General features: G+C 33.8%; 2 protein-coding genes across 2 annotated transcripts; one reads left to right on the top strand and one right to left on the bottom strand.

Moving 5' to 3' along the window:
• The first annotated feature begins 8661 nt into the window (after window positions 1–8661).
• LOC132546423 (adenylate kinase 8-like) lies at window positions 8662–15730 on the top strand. The gene is made up of 10 exons (XM_060210136.1): window positions 8662–8745; window positions 9968–10052; window positions 10334–10497; window positions 11092–11242; window positions 11503–11574; window positions 12071–12271; window positions 12654–12785; window positions 12909–12998; window positions 13880–14021; window positions 15337–15730. The coding sequence occupies exons 1-10, from the start codon at window positions 8662–8664 to the stop codon at window positions 15650–15652; spliced, it is 1437 nt and encodes a 478-aa protein (XP_060066119.1). The 3' UTR covers window positions 15653–15730.
• A 1613-nt stretch (window positions 15731–17343) lies between these two features.
• On the bottom strand, window positions 17344–23988 carry LOC132546373 (uncharacterized). The gene is made up of 9 exons (XM_060210086.1): window positions 23970–23988; window positions 21536–21586; window positions 21264–21349; window positions 20672–20743; window positions 19911–20019; window positions 18848–18936; window positions 18645–18716; window positions 18432–18534; window positions 17344–17510 (listed from the first exon to the last, which is right to left on the bottom strand). Exons 1-9 carry the CDS (start codon window positions 23986–23988, stop codon window positions 17344–17346), a joined length of 768 nt encoding a protein of 255 aa, XP_060066069.1.
• Window positions 23989–24515: the final 527 nt, after the last annotated feature.

Raw genomic sequence — 24515 nt, forward strand, 5'->3', positions numbered from 1 at the left:
TACAACATCAGATTGTAAATATATACTACAACATCAGATTGTAAATATATACTACAACACTAGATTGTAAATATATACTACAACATCAGATTGTAAATATATACTATAACATCAGATTGTAAATATATACTACAACATCAGCTTGTAAATATATACTACAACACTAGATTGTAAATATACTACAATATCAGATTGTAAATATATACTACAACATCAGATTGTAAATATATATATATATAGATGTAAATATATACTACAACATCAGATTGTAAATATATACTACAACATTCAGATTGTAAATATATACTACAACATCAGATTGTAAATATATACTACAACATCAGATTGTAAATATATTTACAACATCAGATTGTAAATATATACTACAACATCAGATTGTAAATATATACTACAACATCAGATTGTAAATATATACTACAACATCAGATTGTAAATATATACTACAACATCAGATTGTAAATATATACTACAACATCAGATTGTAAATATATACTACAACATCAGAGATATATACTACAACACAGATATATACTACAACATCAGATTGTAAATATATACTACAACATCAGATTGTATAATATATACTACAACATCAGATTGTAAATATATACTACAACACAGATTGTAAATATATACTACAACATCAGATTGTAAATATATACTACAACATCAGATTGTAAATATATACTACAACATCAGATTGTAAATATATACTACAACATTAGATTGTAGATATATACTACTACACTAGATTGTAAATATATACTACAACATCAGATTGTCAATATATACTGCAACACTAGATTGTAAATATATACTACAACACTAGATTGTAAATATATACTACAACACTACATTGTAAATATATACTACAACATAGATTGTAAATATATACTGCAACACTAGATTGTAAATATATACTACAACAGAAGATTGTAAATATATACTACAACATCAGATTGTATATATATACTACAACACTAGATTGTAAATATATACTACAACACTAGATTGTAAATATATACTACAACACTAGATTGTAAATATATACTACAAAACCAGATTGTAAATATATACTTCAACACTAGATTGTAAATATATACTACAACATCAGATTGTAAATATATACTACAACATCAGATTGTAAATATATACTACAACATCAGATTGTAGATATATACTACAACATCAGATTGTAAATATATACAACATCAGATTGTAGATATATACTACAACATCAGATTGTAAATATATACTACAACATTAGATTTTAGATATATACAACATCAGATTGTAAATATATATACAACACTCAGATTGTAAATATATACTACAACACTAGATTGTAAATATATACTACAACACTAGATTGTAAATATATACTACAACACTAGAGAATATGTTCCACCTTTGCTCACCAAGGGGCTTATTTGTACTTTATACAAAGGTCATAACAAACCTAAATGTGACCCTGATAGTTATCGAGCAATTTCCTTACTTCCTGTTCTTTCAAAAGTTTTTGAAAAATTACTACTGGTGCGTTTAGAGGCAACAGATCTCTTCAAGATTAATCCTTTGCAAAATGGTTTTCAAAAGAATGTCAGTAGTACAATGACCTCTTTCTTAGTACATGAATCGATTTCCTATGCCCGTGAAAACGAAAGTAAGTTGTTTGCTTGCTTCCTTGACGCTGCCAAAGCCTTTGATTGCGTCTGGCATAATGGCCTTTTGTTTAAATTGGCTAATATTGGTTTTAACTCGAAATTCGTCCATATTATTGCTTCACTATACGAAAATATGTTTAGTGCCGTTCTTCATCAAGGGTTTGTTTCCGATTGGTTCAAAGTTTGCCAGGGCACGCGTCAGGGAAGCATTATCTCCCCTTGGCTGTACACTGTTTTTATTAATGATTTACTGAATGAACTGTGCTCATCAAGTTATTCATTTTCTATCCATGGCACCAACGTCACTTGCCCGACGCAAGCCGACGATATCACATTGCTCTCACTTTGTAAACGTGGCCTGGACAATCTTATGGATGTCTGCTATGCGTACAGCATTAAGTGGCGTTTTATGTATAATGCATCTAAGTCAACTGTCATTGTCTTTAATGAAAGCAAAAATGCCTATTCCAAAAACACCCGAAAATGGGTTCTGGGTAATGGGATTGTTTCGGAGTCAGCCAATACGAAACATGTCGGCATTTTTCTTAACAAGTTCAAAATTGGATCTCCAGATATCCATGACATTGTTAACAGGCTACGCAGTCAATGTTTTGCGCTACTTAACTGCAACTTTTTTGATACTGGTATGAACCCTATCACGGGTGTGAAATTATACAAGTCTGTTGTTATGCCAAGATGCCTCTTCGGCTGTGAACTCTGGTTTTCTCTGACAGATTCAGACTGGTCTCGCATTGAAACTGTACATCACCTTTGTGCAAAACTCATTCAAAGGTTCTCTCGTCGCACACGTTCAGACATCGCTCTAAGCATGTTAGGTCTTACTTCTATACAAGTCGAGGTCGATTTAGCCAAACTTCGTTTTTTTGCTAGTCTATGTAGACTTGATACTCATTTTTCCGCTAAAAGATTGTTTATGCTTCGTCTTTTTCATAGTTATTTTGAAGTCTGTAAAGAAGAAAAAGATCTTGTCTCAGATGTTTTGAACATATTTCATGAGCATGATTTACTTGATGTGTTACATACATTTTTGCAATCAGGGTACTTTCCATCGAAACAAAAATGGAAATTTTTGACAAAAAATGTCTTATTGCGTAATTACACTACTGACTGGAAACAACGTCTTCTTCTCAGCAGTGACTTTTCTAGGTTTAACTATTTGCAAATCGAAATTAGGCCTTCAAATATCTGGCTTCTTTCAAAACGTTTCCCATCTTTGGATAACATTTGTGCTAGCGTTGCTAAATTATGGACTATGTCTCCTTCTTGTCAGCTAATGTGTGCAAAGTGCAGCACGTTTGTAAATGACGCAGTCGCACATTGTTTATTAGACTGCTCACATATAGATATTTTGTCTCTACGTGATGATATATTTACCAAAATTGTAAATGATTACCCTGTACATGTTTATATAACTGTTGACCAGGCTTCTCGTGAGGCTCAGGTAGCCACATTTCTCTGTTCTCCTCCCGAAAATATTCAAGACATTTTCGGAGGATACGATGACCTTTTCTTCCACTTTTTACGTGATTGTTGTGTGTTCTCCGAAAAGGTGTCTCGCCTTACATTTCAGTAACTTCTTTTGATAAAAGGTTGCTATCATCGACTGCATTGGTGTCATTTGGAATGCTTTAGTAATTTAATTGCTCACTTTCTCTTTCTGGATATTTACTTCTTTATTTGATCGACAACTAATCTCACTATCTTGTGTACATGTATCTTAAAATATGTTAATATCTTTTTCATTTATTTGTAACTCTTCATCTTTTGGAGGAATAAAGAAATGAATGAATGAATGAATGAACATGCCATTTCAAGGGCGGTCACTCCGAGTTTTTGGGAGAGGAGTTCCGGATAGCACTATACCAGTGAACAGGTAAGAAAGATTCCGATGTCATTACGCGCGTAACTTCAAAATAGATATTTTTATTTCTACAAATACATTTGCGGGGATGGAAAAATAATGGCTGGGCAAAAAAGTCCACATTTGCCAACTCGGATACAATATCATGGTAAGGGATTATACAGAATGCATCAACTTTCAATCAAGCTGGCGGTAATGAGAATTTTTTTTCAAAAAAAAATAGAAAAAAATCATGCAGATAATGAAAAAAGGGCGCAATTTATGAAAAATATCGTGGGGGAAATATATTAACTTAGAAATTGGAAATTAAATGATTTTTTCCATAGTGATTTTTGTCAAGTTATTGAGAATATTTGAAAAGAAATACATATTACTTATTAACCAAGAGGCCCAAAGGGCTTGTATTGCTACAGGTACTGTATCTTTTGGCAAACATCCATACAATGGACTTCCTGACCAAATATCATGACCCAAGGCCTTTTTGGTTATCAGAAGATGTTATTTAAGGGTTTATCCATGACCTTGAATATAATGTCAAAGTAATATTTCATCATCTGCATGATTTTTTTCTTATTTTTTTTTTGAAAAAAAAATTCTCATTACCGCCAGCTTGATTGAAAGTTGATGCATTCTGTATAATCCCTTACCATGATATTGTATCCGAGTTGGCAAATGTGGACTTTTTTGCCCAGCCATTATTTTTCCATCCCCGCAAATGTATTTGTAGAAATAAAAATATCTATTTTGAAGATACGCGCGTAATGACATCGGAATCTTTCTTACCTGTTCACTGGCATAGTGCTATCCGGAACTCCTCTCCCAAAAACTCGGAGTGACCGCCCTTGAAATGGCATGTTACTTCCGTCAAAGATAATTACATGGACGATAAAATCTCCGGTTATTGAGATGTTAATCTCATGTACGTATTGTGAATTTCTCGTTGCCTGTAATGTTATGCACCAAATAAAAGGTAAATATACACACTACCTACGGATACATATTGTTTTACAAGGAACTTATCATAACTACTTTTTTTGAGCCAGTTTCCAAGCGAGGGGTCGATTTTTTAAAATCTGGAGTTGCTTGCCTTGTGTATTTTTAATGACCGTGGACCTCGGATTTGTCAACCGGCATATAAACTTGAATTCTGCTGATATTTCGTTTAAATAACGTCAGTCATGAGTGCTAAAACAAAAATCAATGTTTAAAAAATAATATCCTGGCCTCGAGTGCCTGTGGGATGTGATTGCTTCAACACAGGAGTAATTGTCATTCCTGCACCGTCTGTAAATCAGCTTTATTTCACGCAAATTATTTCTCTTATTCCATTTGCTGGGGATCTTATGTTATTCAGTTTGTTTCGTATTTTGTTTAACCTTATTTTTTTGAGAGACGTCAACTCAGTACAAAATTTTATTTTTCTTATTAACTTATTTCACGTAGTACAATGTTGAAGATTACATCAGGAAAAAGTGTTAATCCAAATATATATATATCAAAATTCGCAGTGTCCTATACACAAAGCGAAGAACACCTTTTTAAGATGATATTTGAGTTTACAGCCAAATAATGAATTTAACTGGGTATTCATTTACTGATATCATCAACTCGAATCACTGATATCAGTAAATCAATTACTGATATCACTTATTCTAATTTATGATATCAATCTTTCGAATTATTGATATCACATTTTGAAGATAAATACTAAAACGGCGCCCGAAAGGTGACCCTGGAAAACCAAAATTGATCGAAAGCCATGTCAGAATCTTGATGGGGAGATGCACTATTACCATAATTAATTGAATTTCGTACGTTTTAGATATCTGATAATTTCAAAGAACGTCAAATACTTGTATTATTATTTTTTATTGCGTTAGGAGACAAAAAACATAACATGTATGTTTCAAAGTTGAACAAAAAGAAGTATAGTAGAAGAAGATATTAAGTAATATATGATGTAAAGTAATACATGATATTAAGTAATACGTGATATAAAACAATACATAATATAATGTAATACATAATATTAAGTAATGTTTGATGTTAAGAAATACCAATGATAAAATATTTCTTGATATGACAGAAATAAAAATAAAAATATATACAATAATAATAATAATAATTTATTGTTGTTATTCTGTAAAGGAAATAAAAGGTCAAGTATGTTTATCACAGTCTGACTTTGGTCCTATGTATAGAATGTACAGGTAACATGATTATCCCGACTTGACCCCGATTGGGATTTAAGGTGCAGTATGAGTTATCTCCCTTAAACAGGCAAAATTGCTGGTAATGAGTTAACTGTGTAAAGTACGGAATATGACGCTCAACATACATCTTATATTGCTATGACATTTGTTCATTTAACACCTGATGTCCGAAGTACATAGTATCCTGTATATTAAAATAAATCTGTCAAACATGGAGAGTTTATATCATATATCATAAGTATGATTATGAGTTGTTATAATAAATTTGAAAGAAATGAAAATGGAATAATTATATTTTACAGAAAATCACCCTGAAATTATCTTATCCCTATTAGTGATATATGCGACTAAAAGGAATGTATTGTGAAACAGATCAACATTTTACTCCACCACAAATGGAGAGAACACCCTTCTATCGTATTTGTTTACCGCGGATACCTGCAGACATAGTATGTCTCCTCCAGCTGCTTTCTCTTGTGTAACACGCATATTACTTTTCTGAATCCTGCGAATTATGAACTATACATATATGTTAAATGAACGTGTAAGATAAACCAGAGAGTGATATTATATTTTATTTGAAAATAAATTTTGATCGTATCTGGTTATAACAATATTATTTTCCAGAGTTACCGGGATATCTTTGCGATTATATGTGTGATAGATAAAAGTACAGAATTTTTCATAAGTCTCATATTTAGATAAATAAAGATTAGCTTTGAAGCGCTAATCTCATAACGATAAACTATTGGTAGTGTGCCATTGTGTAAAGCCTGATAAATGTGGCCAATTCGATTTTTTATGTGGTTATTTGGGTAGTATACTTATACCTTCAGGATTGCCTTAATATGGACCCCCCCCCCCAAATTAAATAACAACGACACATGCACACTGTCGACTACTATGAAGTACAGATGATGTCAATCACCTGAAACAAACTGCCAGTTTATTGTATCTTTAACCAGGGGCTCATTCGGTGCTATAACGATATAGTTGTACTGCTGTTTCTTTATATACAGATCAAACAGTGAACATATCTCTGAATCGACATCCGAATCCGGTCCATTTGCCACTATTTAATCCTCAGTACGTGACTAAGGAAATGCTGACTCCGTCACTGACCAGATATTGATTTAACTACATCGTCTATCTTTCTTCTCTCTCTGTCGTCGTGAGGTGAAGATGTGAATGAATCCTTTGGAAAATAGGGAAGATATCGTTTGAACTATTGTCGTGAACTTAATTATTATGTTAATACGTTATTTTAGCAAGTTCTTCTCATTGAATTTCCCGTGACCTTTCAATAAGCCATTTAAACGCCATTTCGTTATAAAACATTAAATTCTTACGTCATATGTCATGTTTTTTCGGTTCTTCAGACAGACGGAGGACGGGTGACAAGCGGGATGCAGATGATGTGTTACACCAAAAACAACCTTTACAACTCTGTTATATTCGGTTCCAAATAATTTCCCCGAAATGATACAATAAAAAAAAATATCACTTTTAAATAACCATATCGCTACCCTTTCGTTACCAACAATAATGTTGAATATTTATCCAAAGGTAGACTGAGCTCAGACTCCAGAACGCCGTTTATGATAGATAATTATTAGCGCCCTATTTGTCTTCCGACATAACACATCCCTCGAAACCCACTCACGTTGAACAATAACAAAATTAAAGCAATGTGTGATTTGATACAGTATTTTACAAAATAATTGTTCTCCCAAACCATTTCAAAAATTCAGTATTTGATGCCCGTATGTAGATTAGATGTAGATCAGTAACGGATGACATCTGTTCGGTTTATGGGCATTTGTTCCCTTTTAACGAGAACGTATCATCATATCTACTGCTGTGTAAAGTATATTTTCAATTTATTGTTACCACGTGCTGAAATCAATTTAAGTCAAGATAATCGAACCGTAGTCTACAACCTGCCACAAATCCGTCAATGATGTCTTATTCTTTCGTGATCTTATTTTTCTTTATCATTATTTCATCACAAAAGTACACAGATGAAATTCTAAACAAACAACACTGGTAGTATCCATCCGATAGTTTGAAATAAGCAAAGTCATGTCCATTACTGTGAAGATTAAACTTGTACTGTAGCGGTAGTGCTGATGAGAACATCACAAGTATATATGTTAGTTTGTCGTGCCCTGTACATGATCCTACCAAAAAAGGAGATGAACATTCATGTGCCAGAGGTGAAAGATTAAGAATATTCTCTTGGTTTAATTTTCAGATAATTCCCCGCCACGTTTCAGTAGAAATGAGGAAAAATACAGGAGTTTCGTCAAGATGTGGTACATTTGAAATCTGACCAACCCGAAAAATCACTACATCGATATGGTCGTGAATGTGAGATAGATTCTACAGGTGGACCTTGAGAAATGGCGCTAGTTCAAGAGCATTGGTCAGGAATCCACGATTGGCACTTGTATTAAAATAACCAGTGCTTCACAACTCTTTGTCGGCACATTTTACTTGACTTCCTTAGGCCTTCCGGAGTGGAACGGGGAAGTCAATTAATTTGAAAATGTCTTTTTTTTCGCGATCATCATCGGTTTTAACTTTAAAATATGTATTGGAATAGCTACATGTATAATTGATAGTTCATATTTTGTCAACTTTTAACGAAACTTGTAGTGTTTTATATTATGCCTTGTATTTGTATTCCGGATTTTTTTAAAATTCCAATTTTAATATTAGTATTAACTATCAGCTTTCGTATCGACCAATCAAACACGTCGTTACATAAAATCTCTCCTCTTGCCTAAACATAGCAACCATTGACGCCAACAACATCAACGTTGATCAAAACGAAAAGCACAGTGTCTCTTTGTAGATAGTTGTTCATTGAAAAACAAACATGGATCAAACGAAGAGACCGCTGTTGATCCCTCCAGAGTTTAGCACATATGCTGAAAAACATGGAATTTTCGATATGTACAAGGTAAAATCATAGTTTATATGTCATGCACATGATGCAGGTCTGTGTCTGTTTCAAAATGTCTATGCTTATTTTCAAAACTACTACATGTAATAGTTTCAAGAGCCCATTTAAGTTCCAGTGCGTCTTTTCAAATCCAGAGATGTTTCCATCTTGATTAACTACACGTAGCCTTGTCGCCAACACCACATGGTTCCGTCAGGTCAACTTGATATTTGCCACATTAATAATAATTCTGACCTGCTATATAAATTCGTGTAAAATGTTACAATCACCTGATAGTTCTTTACTTTTGATCAATATTTGAAGGTTTCAAATTATTTTTATGAAATATACTCGTAATAATGTTCAAATATCATAAACATCATCTCAATACCAACAGATAAGATTACATCTACCATTTTATCGACCTCTTTCAATATACTGAATATCGTGTCGACATAAGTGGTGTGTGCAATATGCAAAGTAAAAAACAGAAAAATAGCATTATGTCGTTTTACCTGATGACCATTCAAAACACTGTCACTGCACACCAAGGTAATCAATAAGTAACTAGTAGAGTGGATAATAAAGAACGTACAATGCCAATGTTCTGAACTTACTGTATCTTATACAGTAATCAGTACACATTGAAGTGAGGAATAAAAATGTGGCCAGCTGGACCAAACACAACTTTACAGAATGAGATATAAAAGATACTGTTCAAACCAAATCAATGTGAAAACATGTGGATGTATAATTTCTATGGACAATGATAGACATCCATGATTCAGATTTTAATATTTTGATTTTTAATTATATTTTGATAGGGTTACTAAGTTCATAAATTACAACCAGGGTTTTCCATAAGAGTTGGTCGCCAGCAAATTTGACTGGTTACTTTGATCATTTGGCCGCCTACACTCTGACAACGTGTGCAAAAATTACCATATTTATATTGTAAATATCCTTCTTGGTAATGAAACTAGTTTGCACGTAAACTGAATATGGACAATTGAGTTACCAACTTGTGAGGTGGGTTGAATAAAGTTGAGTGCATGAAGCTATAAACTTAACCCTTATAAATACTAGCTATAACATATTGCTCTACCAAACTTCTCTAACTCAGGAAAAAGACTAGCAAGTCAGTAAAATAGTTTTTGTGTTGATTTTCAGTAACCAAAAGAAATTAATTTTTTCATCATGTATCGGTACCATTTTTTTGTTCTTCTTTTTCAACATGCAGAAACTGATGGAGCAGCTGATAATCAACAAACCTGCTGATCCTGTGGCATTTCTCATTGACTTGTTGAAGCGAGATACCCATGATGGTAAGGAAACTATGTACACTTGTTAGTTAGTATTTTTTAAGGTTAGTGTTATAGAGTATATCAGTTTAAGAAAAAATGCCATACATATTTTCTTAAACCAAGAAATTAGAAATATTTAATTGTATTGTCTGTTGGGTTTGATCCCATTGTTGTGGTCAATCATAGGTAGTTTTATTGGTTTTAATCTCCAAGTCTTTAATTGCATTTCCCCATTCTGCTTCTGAAAATTGTTACAATGTGTGGTAAGGATTTATTTAACATCTGTTCTCTTGTAATTCAAGTTCCACAGGTAATTATCATTGGGCCACCTGCATCTGGAAAGAAGACAATTTCTAAGATGTGTGCCACCAAACTTAGGACAGCCCATCTCACAACAGATAACCTCATTATGGAAGCAGAGACTGATCTTAAGATGAAGATGCTCGATCTACAGAAGAAAAAACAAGTAAGTTATCGTATGATGAAAGGTAAAGATTTCTGTGAACTTCAACCTATTTTATCATAGAATTCCATGCAAAAACAAATGTGAAACAATTCGAATTGAATATCAAATCAGAGACTCAAAGCAGTGTAAAAGACAAAGTTCAAATCATTATATATTTGAAATATAAAGGAAATACTTGGTGTTACATATTACCATATATAGTCATTTAGAATGTGAAAATATAACCAGTAAAAGCATACTCTTCAAGTATAAAGCAGAAAATACCTTGTATCACTTTAGTCTTTAATTATCAGGTTTTAATACTGTTGACACAAACAAAGAAGGTTGCTTGTAATTTTTTTTGCAAGTCATTCAGTACCATTTCATCATTTCCACTATTATCTGTTGTCTAATGCAGCTCATGCGAGTACCTTTATATATGTGTAAAATTCTTTTCAGTATCAGTGTTGTACCAGCTATGCTGTATGTACATACTACGTTTATCGACTCCCCTGTATTCGATCAGGAAATTAATTGTTTTGGTTACATTGAATAGAAGATACTGTTCTGATTGGTCAATATGAAACATGTCATTATTTCATCCTTTATTTATAGCCCATTCCAACAGATATTTGGGTGAAGGTGATTGCAGATAGGGTTAAACTTCCAGACTGTGTAAAGAAGGGCTGGGTAATGGAAGGTTTTCCACAGACCAGAGAACAAGCCTTGGCTATGCAGGCTATAGGAATTCATCCGAAACATTGTGGTATGTCACTCAAGTCAATTTGTAGTTTTGCAAAATTTTCTGTATGTAAAATTAAATCAAAATGTATACATAATCTAGATTGACATTTTGTTCTTATCACTATTAATCAGCTGAAATAGGAGTTTGGTAAGAAACTGCTCTCTAATTGTTTTTATTGTAGTTTTTTAAAATCTTTTCATATTATGATGAGAAATGGTACAAATGAATAATTACAAGAAATTGATTGTTTCTTTAATTGTGTCTGTAATGTTTATTTATAGTTCTGCTAGATGCTCCAGACACAGTTTTGATTGAAAGAGCCCATGGAAAGCGAGTGGATCCAAAAACTGGAGGTCAGTTTAAGATATATGGAGTTATAACCCTTACAGTAACCAGACAAGTAATCAATTGTGAAAAAAAATTGAAAAAAAAAAATGTCTTTTAGCAGTACCTATATTTAGGAGCATCAAAGTGTAAAGGACCATGGATAATCATTTGTAAGTACAGTTAAAGTTATTGGCTGTTTGAAAGGAAATTGAGTGAACATTGTGGTACATTTCATCAGTCTGGCATCAAAACGAGGCATCAACTATACACATTAGAATTTTTTAAACAATTTCTTCTCTTGTGAATGGTCATGATGGCTAGTAGCATCATGGGGTAAAAAACTTTGATATGAGTGACCTTGACCTAAATTTCTCAGGTCATGAGAATGTTTCTTTTTTCATGTAGTGGGTTTATTTTTCATCTTTCAACAAGAAATTGGTATAAAATATTCTTCTTGTGTCAAACAGTTTATATAACCTATGATTTAAACCCAGTTTCCATTGACTTACATTAAACTTACAGACATATATCACACCACCTTTGACTGGCCATCCTCTAATGAGGTACAGAGCCGTCTGGAAGAGGCTGAGGGCTATGGGGAGGATGACATGGTGGCCAAACTCATAGAGTACCATAGGCATATAGATGGTATCCTCACTTGTTTCAATAAGGGACTTAAAACAGTCAATGCTGATCAGCCACAGGCAGATGTCTTCCTTCAAGGTTTGTATATGTAATTCAATTGTTTAGACAAAAACTATATCATCATTTATCTCCAAGCTTTGTAAAACAGAAATAGATTCAATTTTGGATTATTTTTATAAAAACCCCCATCAATTTAAGAAATGCACACACAACCATTGATGCATTATTTTCCCTTAAACTTGATTGAAATGCCAAGAAATTTTAGATATTGTAAATGCACTTTAAATTGATAGTGGTCAAAAGTGCCAGGGTATGTGAAAAGTTTTGCTTAATGTTTTTTCTCACTGTTGATAACATTTCAAGTTTAGAATTTACTCAATTTAACATATTGCAAAAAAGTACTAAGAAAAAATGAGTGGTAATACAAATTGTACTGAGCTTTGGTTTTTTCCACTTGCAGTGTTTACATACTTGTGCGGCCAAGCAAGAACAAATGCCCCACACACCCCTCGGGTGGTGTTACTGGGTGCCACAGGATCAGGCAAGGGTGTCCAAGCCTCCCTTCTTGCTACCAAATACAACCTTGTTAGCGGTTAGTCTGGTTTTTATTTTCATATTCTTGATTCAGTAGAACTGTAATCTGTTATCTTTGCTTCTTACATATAGCCATTTCATTTTAACAGATTAACATTTAGCATTGTTTATTTTGATGCAGTGTCCTGTGGCTCCATGATTAAGCAAGCAATAGCAGATGAAACCAAGGAAGGTCAGACAGCTATACCATATGTCTCAAAGGATATGATGGGTGAGTTCTCAATCTGTTTCCTAAATTTATCACTAGCTCTTCAATTTTTTTTGTTTTGTCATTGCACATTATCAACCTTGTATGTTGTTTTAAACAAAATGCGGTTTGGTTGGCCGTTAAACAACATTTTCTGATTAACCAAAAGACACAGAAGCATGATATTTGGCTAATAGGTTCCTTTGATGAAGCCTGACTTATTGTTTGAAAAGAAATGACCTTGACCAACATGTTAGGTCACAGGGGTCAAATTTGTTAAAATCCTAAAACTTCTGACTAATCAAAAAGCATAGAAGCACGAATTCAGGTGATAGGTTCCTAGAATGAAGCCTGACATAGTTTGCAGTAAGAAATGACCTTGAACCTTATTCAAGGTCACCAGGGCCAAATTTGTTAAACCTTCAAAATGTTTTCTTCTGACTAACCTAAAGATGCAGAAGCATGATGATGCCTGACAAATTTGTGAAAAGAAATCAACTTGACTGAAATTGAAAGTCATAGGGATAAAATTTATTGAAACTTCATCTGATAAACCAAAAGTCCAAGAAGCAGGATATTTGGTGGAAGGGTGTTGTTAGGTCAAAGCCCAACAAATTTTGAGAAAATAAAAAGAAATGGCATTTACCTATAATCCATAACTATTACTGTTTCGAGTTGAGTATAAGAAGCTGTTTGTTGTGGAAATTGGTTGTAATTGATCACATGTACCAATTTCAATGCTAATGGTGTACATGTCAATATATTTGTGATATTAACACTGTTTCTATTTTTAATGTACATTGAATAAAATGTGAGCAATGCAGGCCTCCTGGGCCTCTTCTTTCCAATGGCATGGTGGCATAGTGAGAAATAAAATAATACGGGTATGTATTTGTGCCTAACAGTGCCTGATGTGACAGTGATGGAGATCCTCAGACAGCGCCTTTCTCAGCTGGATTGTATGAGTAGGGGCTGGGTATTACATGGGTACCCTCGTACCCGGGAACAGGCAGAGGCTCTTACACAGGAAGGTTTTGTTCCAAACAGGTGAGTTGTGAATCTGTTATTTTAATTAATCCCTCACCTGGAACTAGAGGGGGCTATGGTTTTGTGTTATGTCCATCTGTCTTTCCATCTGTCCTCCTGCTTTCTTGTTCTGGCTCTGTCTTCTACAATACTTATCATGGGAACTTCATACTTTGGATATGCGTGAGATCGTGTTTTCTGTATCGAAAGTAGGTCATTGTGACTTACCTTTTGAACCTTGACCAACATTATAGAAAAAGCTTGTCCAGGCCTTATATACTACTATATTTATCATGAGAACCTAATACTTCAGGTTTTGCTAGTGCCACAGTGTGTTAAGTATCAGAAGCAAGTCATTGTGACAAACCTTTCCATCTTTGTCCTCTATCATAGAAAATGGTTGTCTGGGCCCTGTCTCCTATCATGCTAATCACTGAAATATAATATTGGGGATGAAAGTTCAGCTTGATGGTACTGGGTGACCCGTATCATAAGTAGGTCACTCTAACCTTCTACACTACTAATCACTGGAACTCCATACATTGGTTATGGATTCACCTTGATGAAGCGATGTATCAGGTATCAGTAGTAGGTCACTCTGAGCTACATTGTGACCGTTGACCTACATCTAAATTGAAGTTTATCTGGGCCCTGTCTCCTACACTACCAGTCACTAGAACTACATACTTGGATGTAGTTTCATCTTGGTGAGATGGTGTGTCGGTGGGGGACTGCAACTCGCCAAATTGTGTCTTGTTTTGTAGAGCATTGATCAAGATTTAAAAAGCAGTTATGAAAGAGGCTGAAATTTAATAAATTGTAATAGAGGTTCAATTGCAGTATGAAGGGTATATATATCAAGATATTTCAGGACACTATTAATTGATGCTGTCCTGCTTGACACCTCATATGTCGGCCATTTTGATAGATTAAGAAATACATTCCTGCAAAATTAAAAAGCATCATTATCACACATGTCCCTCACTCATTCCTGTGAAAATTTGAAACAATATGTGTAATGTACATGTTCAACAATGTTTTTGTTTCATAAATACAAATGAAGTGATAGGTCATATATGATTTTCGAGTATCCAGGAAATATTTAGATTAGCTTGAATGATAATTGTTCCATGAAACAGGAAATGTGTTGTCTTTCTTGTTTCAAAGTCCCTAACTGCATCAAACTTGAGGAGGAATCTTGTTTCATGAGCAATGATATATTTATTGGTCACAGTTGTATCAAAATTCAGTTTATACTAGTGAAATTATATCAAATTTTAATATTTTCCCCAACCAACATTTAATTTTTTGAATGTGTACACTTGAACTATTTTAGAGTGTTCTTCTTGAATGTACCCAATGATTCTGTGGTGGAACGTCTGACACTGCGAGCCACAGACCCGATTACTGGAGATCGCTACCACATGTTGTACAACCCCCCACGCACTGAGGATGTGAAGACAAGGCTACAGAAACACCCTAAAGATGAGACTGAAGAGGTCAACAAACGTCTTGCAACCTACAATGCATATGTGGAGGAAATTTCAGACTTTTATGTGGATGCACAACATGTAAACGCTGACCAAGATCCTCATACTGTGTTTGAGTGTATTGAAAGCATGATTGTCAATCCACTGCCAAAAAAAGTATGATTCAACCCTACCTGACAAGTGATTCGACCCTACGTGACATGTGACAATATAACTAACATTGATGACATTTTGTTACAAATGTGCTATGGTGAATGTGTCCATTAACAATAACATTTCTTTTGTAATGGCAAGCCTTCACACTGAAATAATTCAAAATTGGTTCGAAGTCATGATGGCACTCTTTATTGTGAAATCTGTGACAGTTAATTAAAAGCATATGTTAAAATTATATGTTATATGATAAAAATGTTGACTTAAAAATGATATATATAGCCACCTTATATTGTCCTCCTTCCATTCTAACAATACAGTATGGGAGATTATGGAACCGCTAACACAGTGTTAGATGAAGTATATCATTATAAGATCAGTTTGTAAGTGCAGAGACAGAATTTTATGTGTAATAGAATACAAACGTCTGTCAAAATGACACTTTCCTAAACAAATATAAATGTGTTACATTTGTATGCCAATATTTTGTGTATTGATATCAGTTGTATCTTTGTAAATTTATCAAATGGTATTAAATATTCTGAAAGTACAAACCTGCTTCTTATGCCATACTTAATGCTTATGGATTAATTTCTAAAATTTGTCATGTTTTGAATTTTAAATATGTTTTATTGATGTAAGAAATTATTAAATTTATATTATGTCAATGGCAATGACTTAAGTAATTATTTGAAATGTGTAGTACAGCTAATTTATTGTTAGTTGTAATGTTTGCAAAGTTGGATTGATGTTCACTTTATTGAAACAATATCATACGGAAATTATTGTTTATGATATTTTTATTAAGATATAAAAAGTAAAATATCGAACATTTTTCTCATGTACGTTTTGTTTTAGTTTTAAACAATTAAAGTTAGGACCAATACCTCAAAATAAAGTTAAATCAATGACCACAGATAAACGTATTCAAGCTGGCAAATATTGCCAATCGTATGACATGCCAATGAACTGCAACTGAATAAAAAAATTAAAAAGAAAATGATTTTTCTAAAAACATTCAATATGATCCTGTCAAATTAAGAAAGTCCCAGAAAACAAAACTTTTGAACAATGGATGTTTATTTCATTTCTCCTCATTAATCCTCCTTATCAATCTATCAATGTGTTCTTCAATGAGGCTCACCCAGTCATTTGTTTAACTTTGATACCCTGAGAGTGTTTGTGATTTTAATATTGCAAAACTTTCGTCCTTTGATTTCATGCTCAAGCAGATATTAGTTTAACGGTTTCAAACACTCCAGTAGAATTTGGGAATATTTTCGCGTCACGCTTTCTCATAAAGACATTTTTTCAAAATCCAGACATACTTTCCGATAAAAATGTTGAACAAGGAATGTGGATTAGTGTTGTAAGACGTAAATGATGTTGTGGAATCTTACATAGGTGCTCGGTTTGGGGATTTTGAGTAATGTACGACATCAGTTAATAACTACAACACTGTAAATCCAGTATTTACACATTGCTACACACTCTGAATCCTTATGGAAATTCGGGTTATCGATGTTAAAAAAAGGGCAAATTTTTCATAAGGATTCAAAGTGTGTACAAACACTTTACATATAATGTTGTGGTTATTAGCTGACGCCATACATTTTTCAAATTCCCAAAACTGGACCCATGTGAAATCTTCCACGCTAAAACTCGTTATATATGGTAATAAATTAGCAGTGGTGTTAGAGTTAGCAGTATCCGCAGTAACGTGGACAGTATTGGGTAGACACATTGTTGATGGTGGCACACGGCCGTAAACCAGACTGGGCCAGATTTGCACAGTCCACACTTCCGTGGTCAACGCATGGTGTAGGCAGGTTTGGTATAACAATGTGTTGTCCAGCAGTTGAAGAATCTTTAAAAATAAGTTTCATTAGAGCAATTGTGAACATGAACAGAGGTTTACTTGCATTGTTCATTGTACAAGGCTAAGTATCAGATTTTGGTACTCAACATGCACCAGAAACGTGGTAAATTTATTAGGTTAGAGTAAGCACTATCGTTGTCACAAATGAGGACATCAAGAACGTTGAAAATTCCTTTGCGTCGGATTAAATGGGTCGTGTTTACCCCGTTTGATATAAGATGGATAAAAATCGTAATGCATTCCGTTTTTATTTGACTCCTCTTATCTTTGTGTCATTATATCATAAATTATCAACAACTTAGATAAGAAATCATACTTCGATCTTGATGTTTGATTATGTACTTCTTTTAATCAACTTAAAATGTCTTCATGGTGTCATAACAAATAGTTAAATATACACCAACTACAAATCTAAAATTCGACCTTGACCTCTGACCTAATAATACTGGCATATAATCAAGTTTCATCGATATTTCACTAATAGTTCAAAGGTTATAGGCTGTATCAAAAACATAAAGGTTAAACGCAATTATCTGATCTTTGAACTCTGTCCTACCTGTGGGTGATATAGGTATATTACGAGTTTCAAGAAGCCTAACACGGTATCATTAATGGTTCAAAAGTTGTGACATAGAAAAATATCTTATTTAACTGTTTACGTCAGTGACCTAATGCACAGCACCTCGGGGTGATACAGGTATATTTCATGATTCGTTGACTTTAATACATATCTATAACCGCTTAAAATCACGACCCGAGCAAGACTTTCATGAAAATTTGGCACTTGTTGGATCTGTGACTTTGAAATGAAGATCACAGTGACCTGATCACAGGGAAAGTTTAACTTTCAATCACATATATCTAACGGTTAAAAAAGCCGATAAAAGTAGGATATTCCTATATGCTTACCTAGCGGACAAAGATGTCGGTTACAGCCGGGTCCGGAACAGCATTCATTGCACAGTTGTGTGGAAGCACGCTTCCTGCCAAATACGCTCAGGAGCTGACACCGCTAAAGGACAAAAACAACACTACACATTATGTTATCAATCTTAAGTAATCCTTTTGTTAAAAAAAACAATCTATCGATAATCAACCTCCCCATCGATATACTTAACACACCTGTTTCGATTCACAACTTAATCTGAATCGCTTCTGTAAACTTGGCGTGACGAACTCCTGTGTGAAACATTCCTGTAAGTATAAAAGATTAAATTAATTTCCCAAAAAAGAGAAAGAAAGTGGTGTTTTCAAAATGATCATATACATCATTTTGATGGCTGTTATTTTTTTCTGACAGCATTCGTATATTTGGAAGATATTACCTCATCTTGTGCACACGTCACTTTGTTGTTGCAGTCTCGTGGGTTGGCGACGTCATCACATACGTAGCACTGTCGGGTAGGCGTAGACGCTGCAAGAAAGGTGTCGTTATATACAAAATAGTGTTTGATTAGATGATGGACGGCCAACAAATCTAAATCACCAACAGTTAAACACGAGGGCGTGGAATCCAGAATAATCATTCTAATGGCGTATATAAAAACAACAAATATCATCTTTATGTTACCGCCGGATAAAAGGGATGGAATGAAATCCATTACACTTCCATACATACAAGGTTAACTGATTATAATATAAAGATGGCTGAAAAAATGGTGTCACGTCATTCTGTCTAAACAATGAATCACAACTTATGTAAGACAAAAGAATATATACGTATGCCCCATCGTCAACAAAAGAATTTATCTAGTAGTGTGATTAAAATAATATTTGTCGTAGTTCATCATCAATTTGATAAATTGTAGAAGACAACAAACATCTGATGAGAAAGACGAGCAGCTTTGAATACGCTGTTTTAGTACAGAGTCTATCTGTCTACGTCATCTATTCAAACGTTTCATGGAAACAGTTCTACTTGAAAGTTTGTAGTTAATACTGATGCATTGAGATAAGTATACGGAGTGGTCAGTATCGGGTTCTACAGGAAAGTTTGTAGTTAATACTGATGTATTGATTTAAGTATACGGAGTGGTCAGTATCGGGGTTCTACATGAAAGTTTGTTTTTAATACTGATGTATTGAGATAAGTATATGGAGTGGTCAGTATCGGGGTTCTACAGGAAAGTTTGTAGTTAATACTGTAGTATTGTCATAAGTATACGGAGTGGTCAGTATCGGGTTCTACAGGAAAGTCTGTAGTTAATACTGATATATTGAGATAAGTATATGGAGTGGTCAGTATCGGGGTTCTACAGGAAAGTTTGTAGTTAATACTGATCTATTGAGATAAGTATACGGAGTGGTCAGTATCGGGTTCTTCAGGATACTTTCGATGAAATGAGTTCCTCCGTCGTGTTATACATTTACATTGGGGACACTACTCACTAGTCTGGTTACACAGGTGATTGTTACACTTATCAACTCCACAACACTCTTCACAGATATGGATCTGGGATCGAGATGTCCGTGACGTTAGTGCTTTCAACCGACAAATCTGGAAAGAAACGTGCTTTATCGTAAGTTATAGAAGATATTAATTTATCTTAATAAAGACGTCAGATTTATAATCTGGATTTTCCTACAACGAAACCAATATGGAAAGCTTTCCATCACGCTGTATGATAAACATGATGATTTCAATTTCCCTACTTTGAGTTTTCCATATTCAAGGACCTGTCCCAGTTATCGCGATTGCCGTGTAAGAAGTCGTCAACTGACGGACAAACTCGTAACACAGGGTTTCGAAAGATGTAGGTTGATGAACATTATGAGGATTTGTGGTCGTCAAAACGATATCATTGAGAAACACTCTATTTCTTCGTGCGATATGAAGTTGGACATGTTTGATGCTCATTAGTTTGCCTGTTGGTTCCGTTGTTTTATATCGTGTTCTCATTTGAGAACGTGACATCACTTACTTGTTTCCGTGTAAATATTTCTGTTGTTCATATTTTGCCCTAATTTTATTGAATTATGATTATGTCGACATGTTTGTATTTTCTTTGTGTGTGTGTATGTTAGAAATAATATAGAGAAAGACTTTTATATTTTCATATTTAAAACCTTTCACGCATAAAATTACTAGATGTATTTATGAAACGTTCGAAGTACGTTAAGGTGGTTCTATAGTTTCCACAATGTCTTACCTCGTGGCTCAGACAACCAGAGTTGTAGAAAATGTTTGAATCATCACCAATGACCCTCTCTGTGTAACAGTCCTGTAAAAATCATGGGAAACAAAAAACACGATTTGTGACATTTATGTCTTTACGCATATTTTGTTACAACAAAAGGCATGCCTTATATGTCTTAAAAATATTATATGATAATCATATTGGGAGAAAATAATTGTATATTTTTCTGCTTAATAAACAGATTATAATATATTATTTATCTAACTATAGCATCAAGTATCATTCTATTGTACTAAATGTTCAGCTAAACCACTTCCTATATTTCTCGGTAAATTAACGCTGTTTATAATTATAGTTGATAAAGAAACTAATAATTTATATTGTGATTATTCGTGTAGCGGAATCAATCCGATATAGATTATGAAATAGTATGACACCTCCTGAGAATCTGTCGTCGCCATTATTTGTGACAGCTGCTTTTGCATTTTTCATGTTAGATTTTCCCCTAGACTCAATGGTTAGTATTACACTGTTGCCAGGCAAATACATACTCCGAAAATGAAGTGAAAGTCCTGTCTGAATACTGAATCAAATCAGTACTCACCTCGTTTGAAAGACATGATACTGTCTGTTCACAATAGTTAGGCAGTGACACACCGGTACATTCCAGGCATGTCAGATCAGCTACCACTAAAATATACACACACGTCAATTTAAGTCATCATTGTGTCAAAACATTTGTTAGGCCATTTTGGTATTTATTTTTCCGTGTTAATACTTTTTTTACATGTATTGAAATGTATTGAAAATAGGATACGTCCTGCAGGTAAATACAGGTAGAAATTGCATATATGATTTGAAACTACTAAAACAAACCTTGGCAGATGGCAACAACAACGATTGTCACAAAAACCAAAAAATGATGTACTGCAATATAAAAAAGACACATAAATAATATTAATAATAATTGGCTTTATCTCTTCTTGATAACATATTGATCAATACGCTTGTCTTACATATGGCCATGAAGATTATATACAATATTTGCAAAGTGAAATAATGAATATAGATTTGTTAATGACATAAACTTTGGTCAATTGAGACATGAGATTTTGAGCTCGTTAGAACATCACATAGTTTACATTTTAAAGAATAAAATGTGTTCCGCCCCGCCAATTCTAATGCTGTAGTTGTATATCCAAGTTTCGTCCACATAGAAAAAAAATGTAAACTAATGAGGACATATGCAACATCATCTTATATTGAAAATGAAACCAAAACATAATTCGACTTCTCTTAGTAATTTACCTATGGTGATCTTTACTGGTGCATGAAGATAGAAGCCACTTGACCATCAAACATTATACTAAATATGGCGACTTCAATAATAATGTATAATCAAGCGGCAGTTAAAGTGTCTGTTGTGTTCAATATCCTGGTGTTCTTTATAAAATCAGTTTTCTGGAAAACTAACAAGTGTATGATAATGGAACTCACAAGTAAGTGTGATAATGGAACTCACAAGTAAGTGTTTGATACTGGAACTCACAAGTAAGTTTATGATACTGGAACTCACAAGTAAGTGTATGATAAAGGAACTCACAAGTAAGTGTTTGATACTTGAACTCACAAGTAAGTGTATGATAATGGAACTCACAAGTAAGTGTATGAAAATGGAACTCACAAATAAGTGTATGATAATGGAACTCACAAGTAAGTGTGATAATGGACCTCACAAGTAAGTGTATGATACTGGAACTCACAAGTAAGTGTTTGATACTGGAACTCACAAGTAAGTGTTTGATACTGGAACTCACAAGTAAGTGTTTGATACTGGAACTCACAAGTAAGTGTATGATACTGGAACTCACAAGTAAGTGTTTGATAATGGAACTCACAAGTAAGTGTATGATACTGGAACTCACAAGTAAGTGTTTGATACTGGAACTCACAAGTAAGTGTATGATAATGGAACTCACAAGTAAGTGTATGATAATGGAACTCACAAGTAAGTGTGATAATGGAACTCACAAGTAAGTGTTTGATACTGGAACTCACAAGTAAGTTTATGATACTGGAACTCACAAGTAAGTGTTTGATACTGGAACTCACAAGTAAGTGTATGATAATGGAACTCACAAGTAAGTGTATGATAATGGAACTCACAAGTAAGTGTGATAATGGAACTCACAAGTAAGTGTTTGATACTGGAACTCACAAGTAAGTTTATGATACTGGAACTCACAAGTAAGTGTATGATAAAGGAACTCACAAGTAAGTGTTTGATACTTGAACTCACAAGTAAGTGTATGATAATGGAACTCACAAGTAAGTGTATGATAATGGAACTCACAAGTAAGTGTATGATAATGGAACTCACAAGTAAGTGTATGAAAATGGAACTCACAAATAAGTGTATGATAATGGAACTCACAAGTAAGTGTGATAATGGACCTCACAAGTAAGTGTATGATACTGGAACTCACAAGTAAGTGTTTGATACTGGAACTCACAAGTAAGTGTTTGATACTGGAACTCACAAGTAAGTGTTTGATACTGGAACTCACAAGTAAGTGTGATAATGGACCTCACAAGTAAGTGTATGATAAAGGAACTCACAAGTAAGTGTTTGATACTTGAACTCACAAGTAAGTGTTTGATACTGGAACTCACAAGTAAGTGTTTGATACTGGAACTCACAAGTAAGTGTGATAATGGACCTCACAAGTAAGTGTATGATAAAGGAACTCACAAGTAAGTGTATGATAATGGAACTCACAAGTAAGTGTATGATAATGGAACTCACAAGCAAGTGTGATACTGGAACTCACAAGTAAGTGTTTGATACTGGAACTCACAAGTAAGTGTTTGATACTGGAACTCACAAGTAAGTGTTTGATACTGGAACTCACAAGTAAGTGTATGATAATGGACCTCACAAGTAAGTGTATGATACTGGACTGATCACACATATAGAATTAAGATATTAGAGAATATTGAATTATGAATGAAATGTGAACAAATGTAGTCCCTACATAATACTACTAATCAATCACTCGTATTCAATATATATCTAACGTCAGAAGTACTCAGAGAAAATTTTGATGTCAGTGCCGTGCAATGATTACACGAAAAGTACAAAGTTACATGACTTTTCCCACCAATCTATGGTTACATAATCAACACAAAGGTTGATACAAGGCTTAACAATTATCTTAATTTAAATCGATAAAATTTATCTTTCTACGACAATCATGTACTTTTACTGCAGTACAAGTTGAATTATCATTTTCATTGACCTCATACGTACCGATCGGTGGTGTTGACATATTCTCCTAGATGGCCAGTAACGTTAAGAGGATAGATATAGGACAATTCAGATAAGCCCTGTTCCGTTGAAATTGACTTACACAACTGGAAGGAGTACATTGATAAGTAACTCTGTAATCACTTTCTCCTTATTTATGTATCTAACTAATTAGTATTTCCTATGTTCTGTTAGTTTCACCGAACCTTCTAATTTAACAGTTGCAAGTTGTCACACTTTATGACATAAATGGTTTTTTTGGATCTCGTGATATATTTCGGCTTTGACCAATTCTATTATAGTTTACCAAAAGTTAAATATAGCGGAGAATTCAGTATTTACGAATTAAAAGTCGTGGTATTTAACCAAGTCGTCCTATAAACTTTTTCTGCTTTTGCAATCTGCTCACTGTTTTAAAAATATATTAAAACAAGATGTATTTATAAAACACTACGCCCCTGGTTACAAAAAAAATCTGAAGTAGGACATTAAATTGTACTGTGTAAAGAATGTGCTAAGAACGTGTACAACTTTTCAAATGTAGATTAA

Source organism: Ylistrum balloti, unplaced genomic scaffold (assembly GCF_031769215.1).
Source record: "Ylistrum balloti isolate Yb309-2 unplaced genomic scaffold, AGI_CSIRO_Ybal_v1 Utg369888, whole genome shotgun sequence".
In the NCBI taxonomy this organism is placed as follows: Eukaryota; Metazoa; Mollusca; class Bivalvia; order Pectinida; family Pectinidae; genus Ylistrum; species Ylistrum balloti.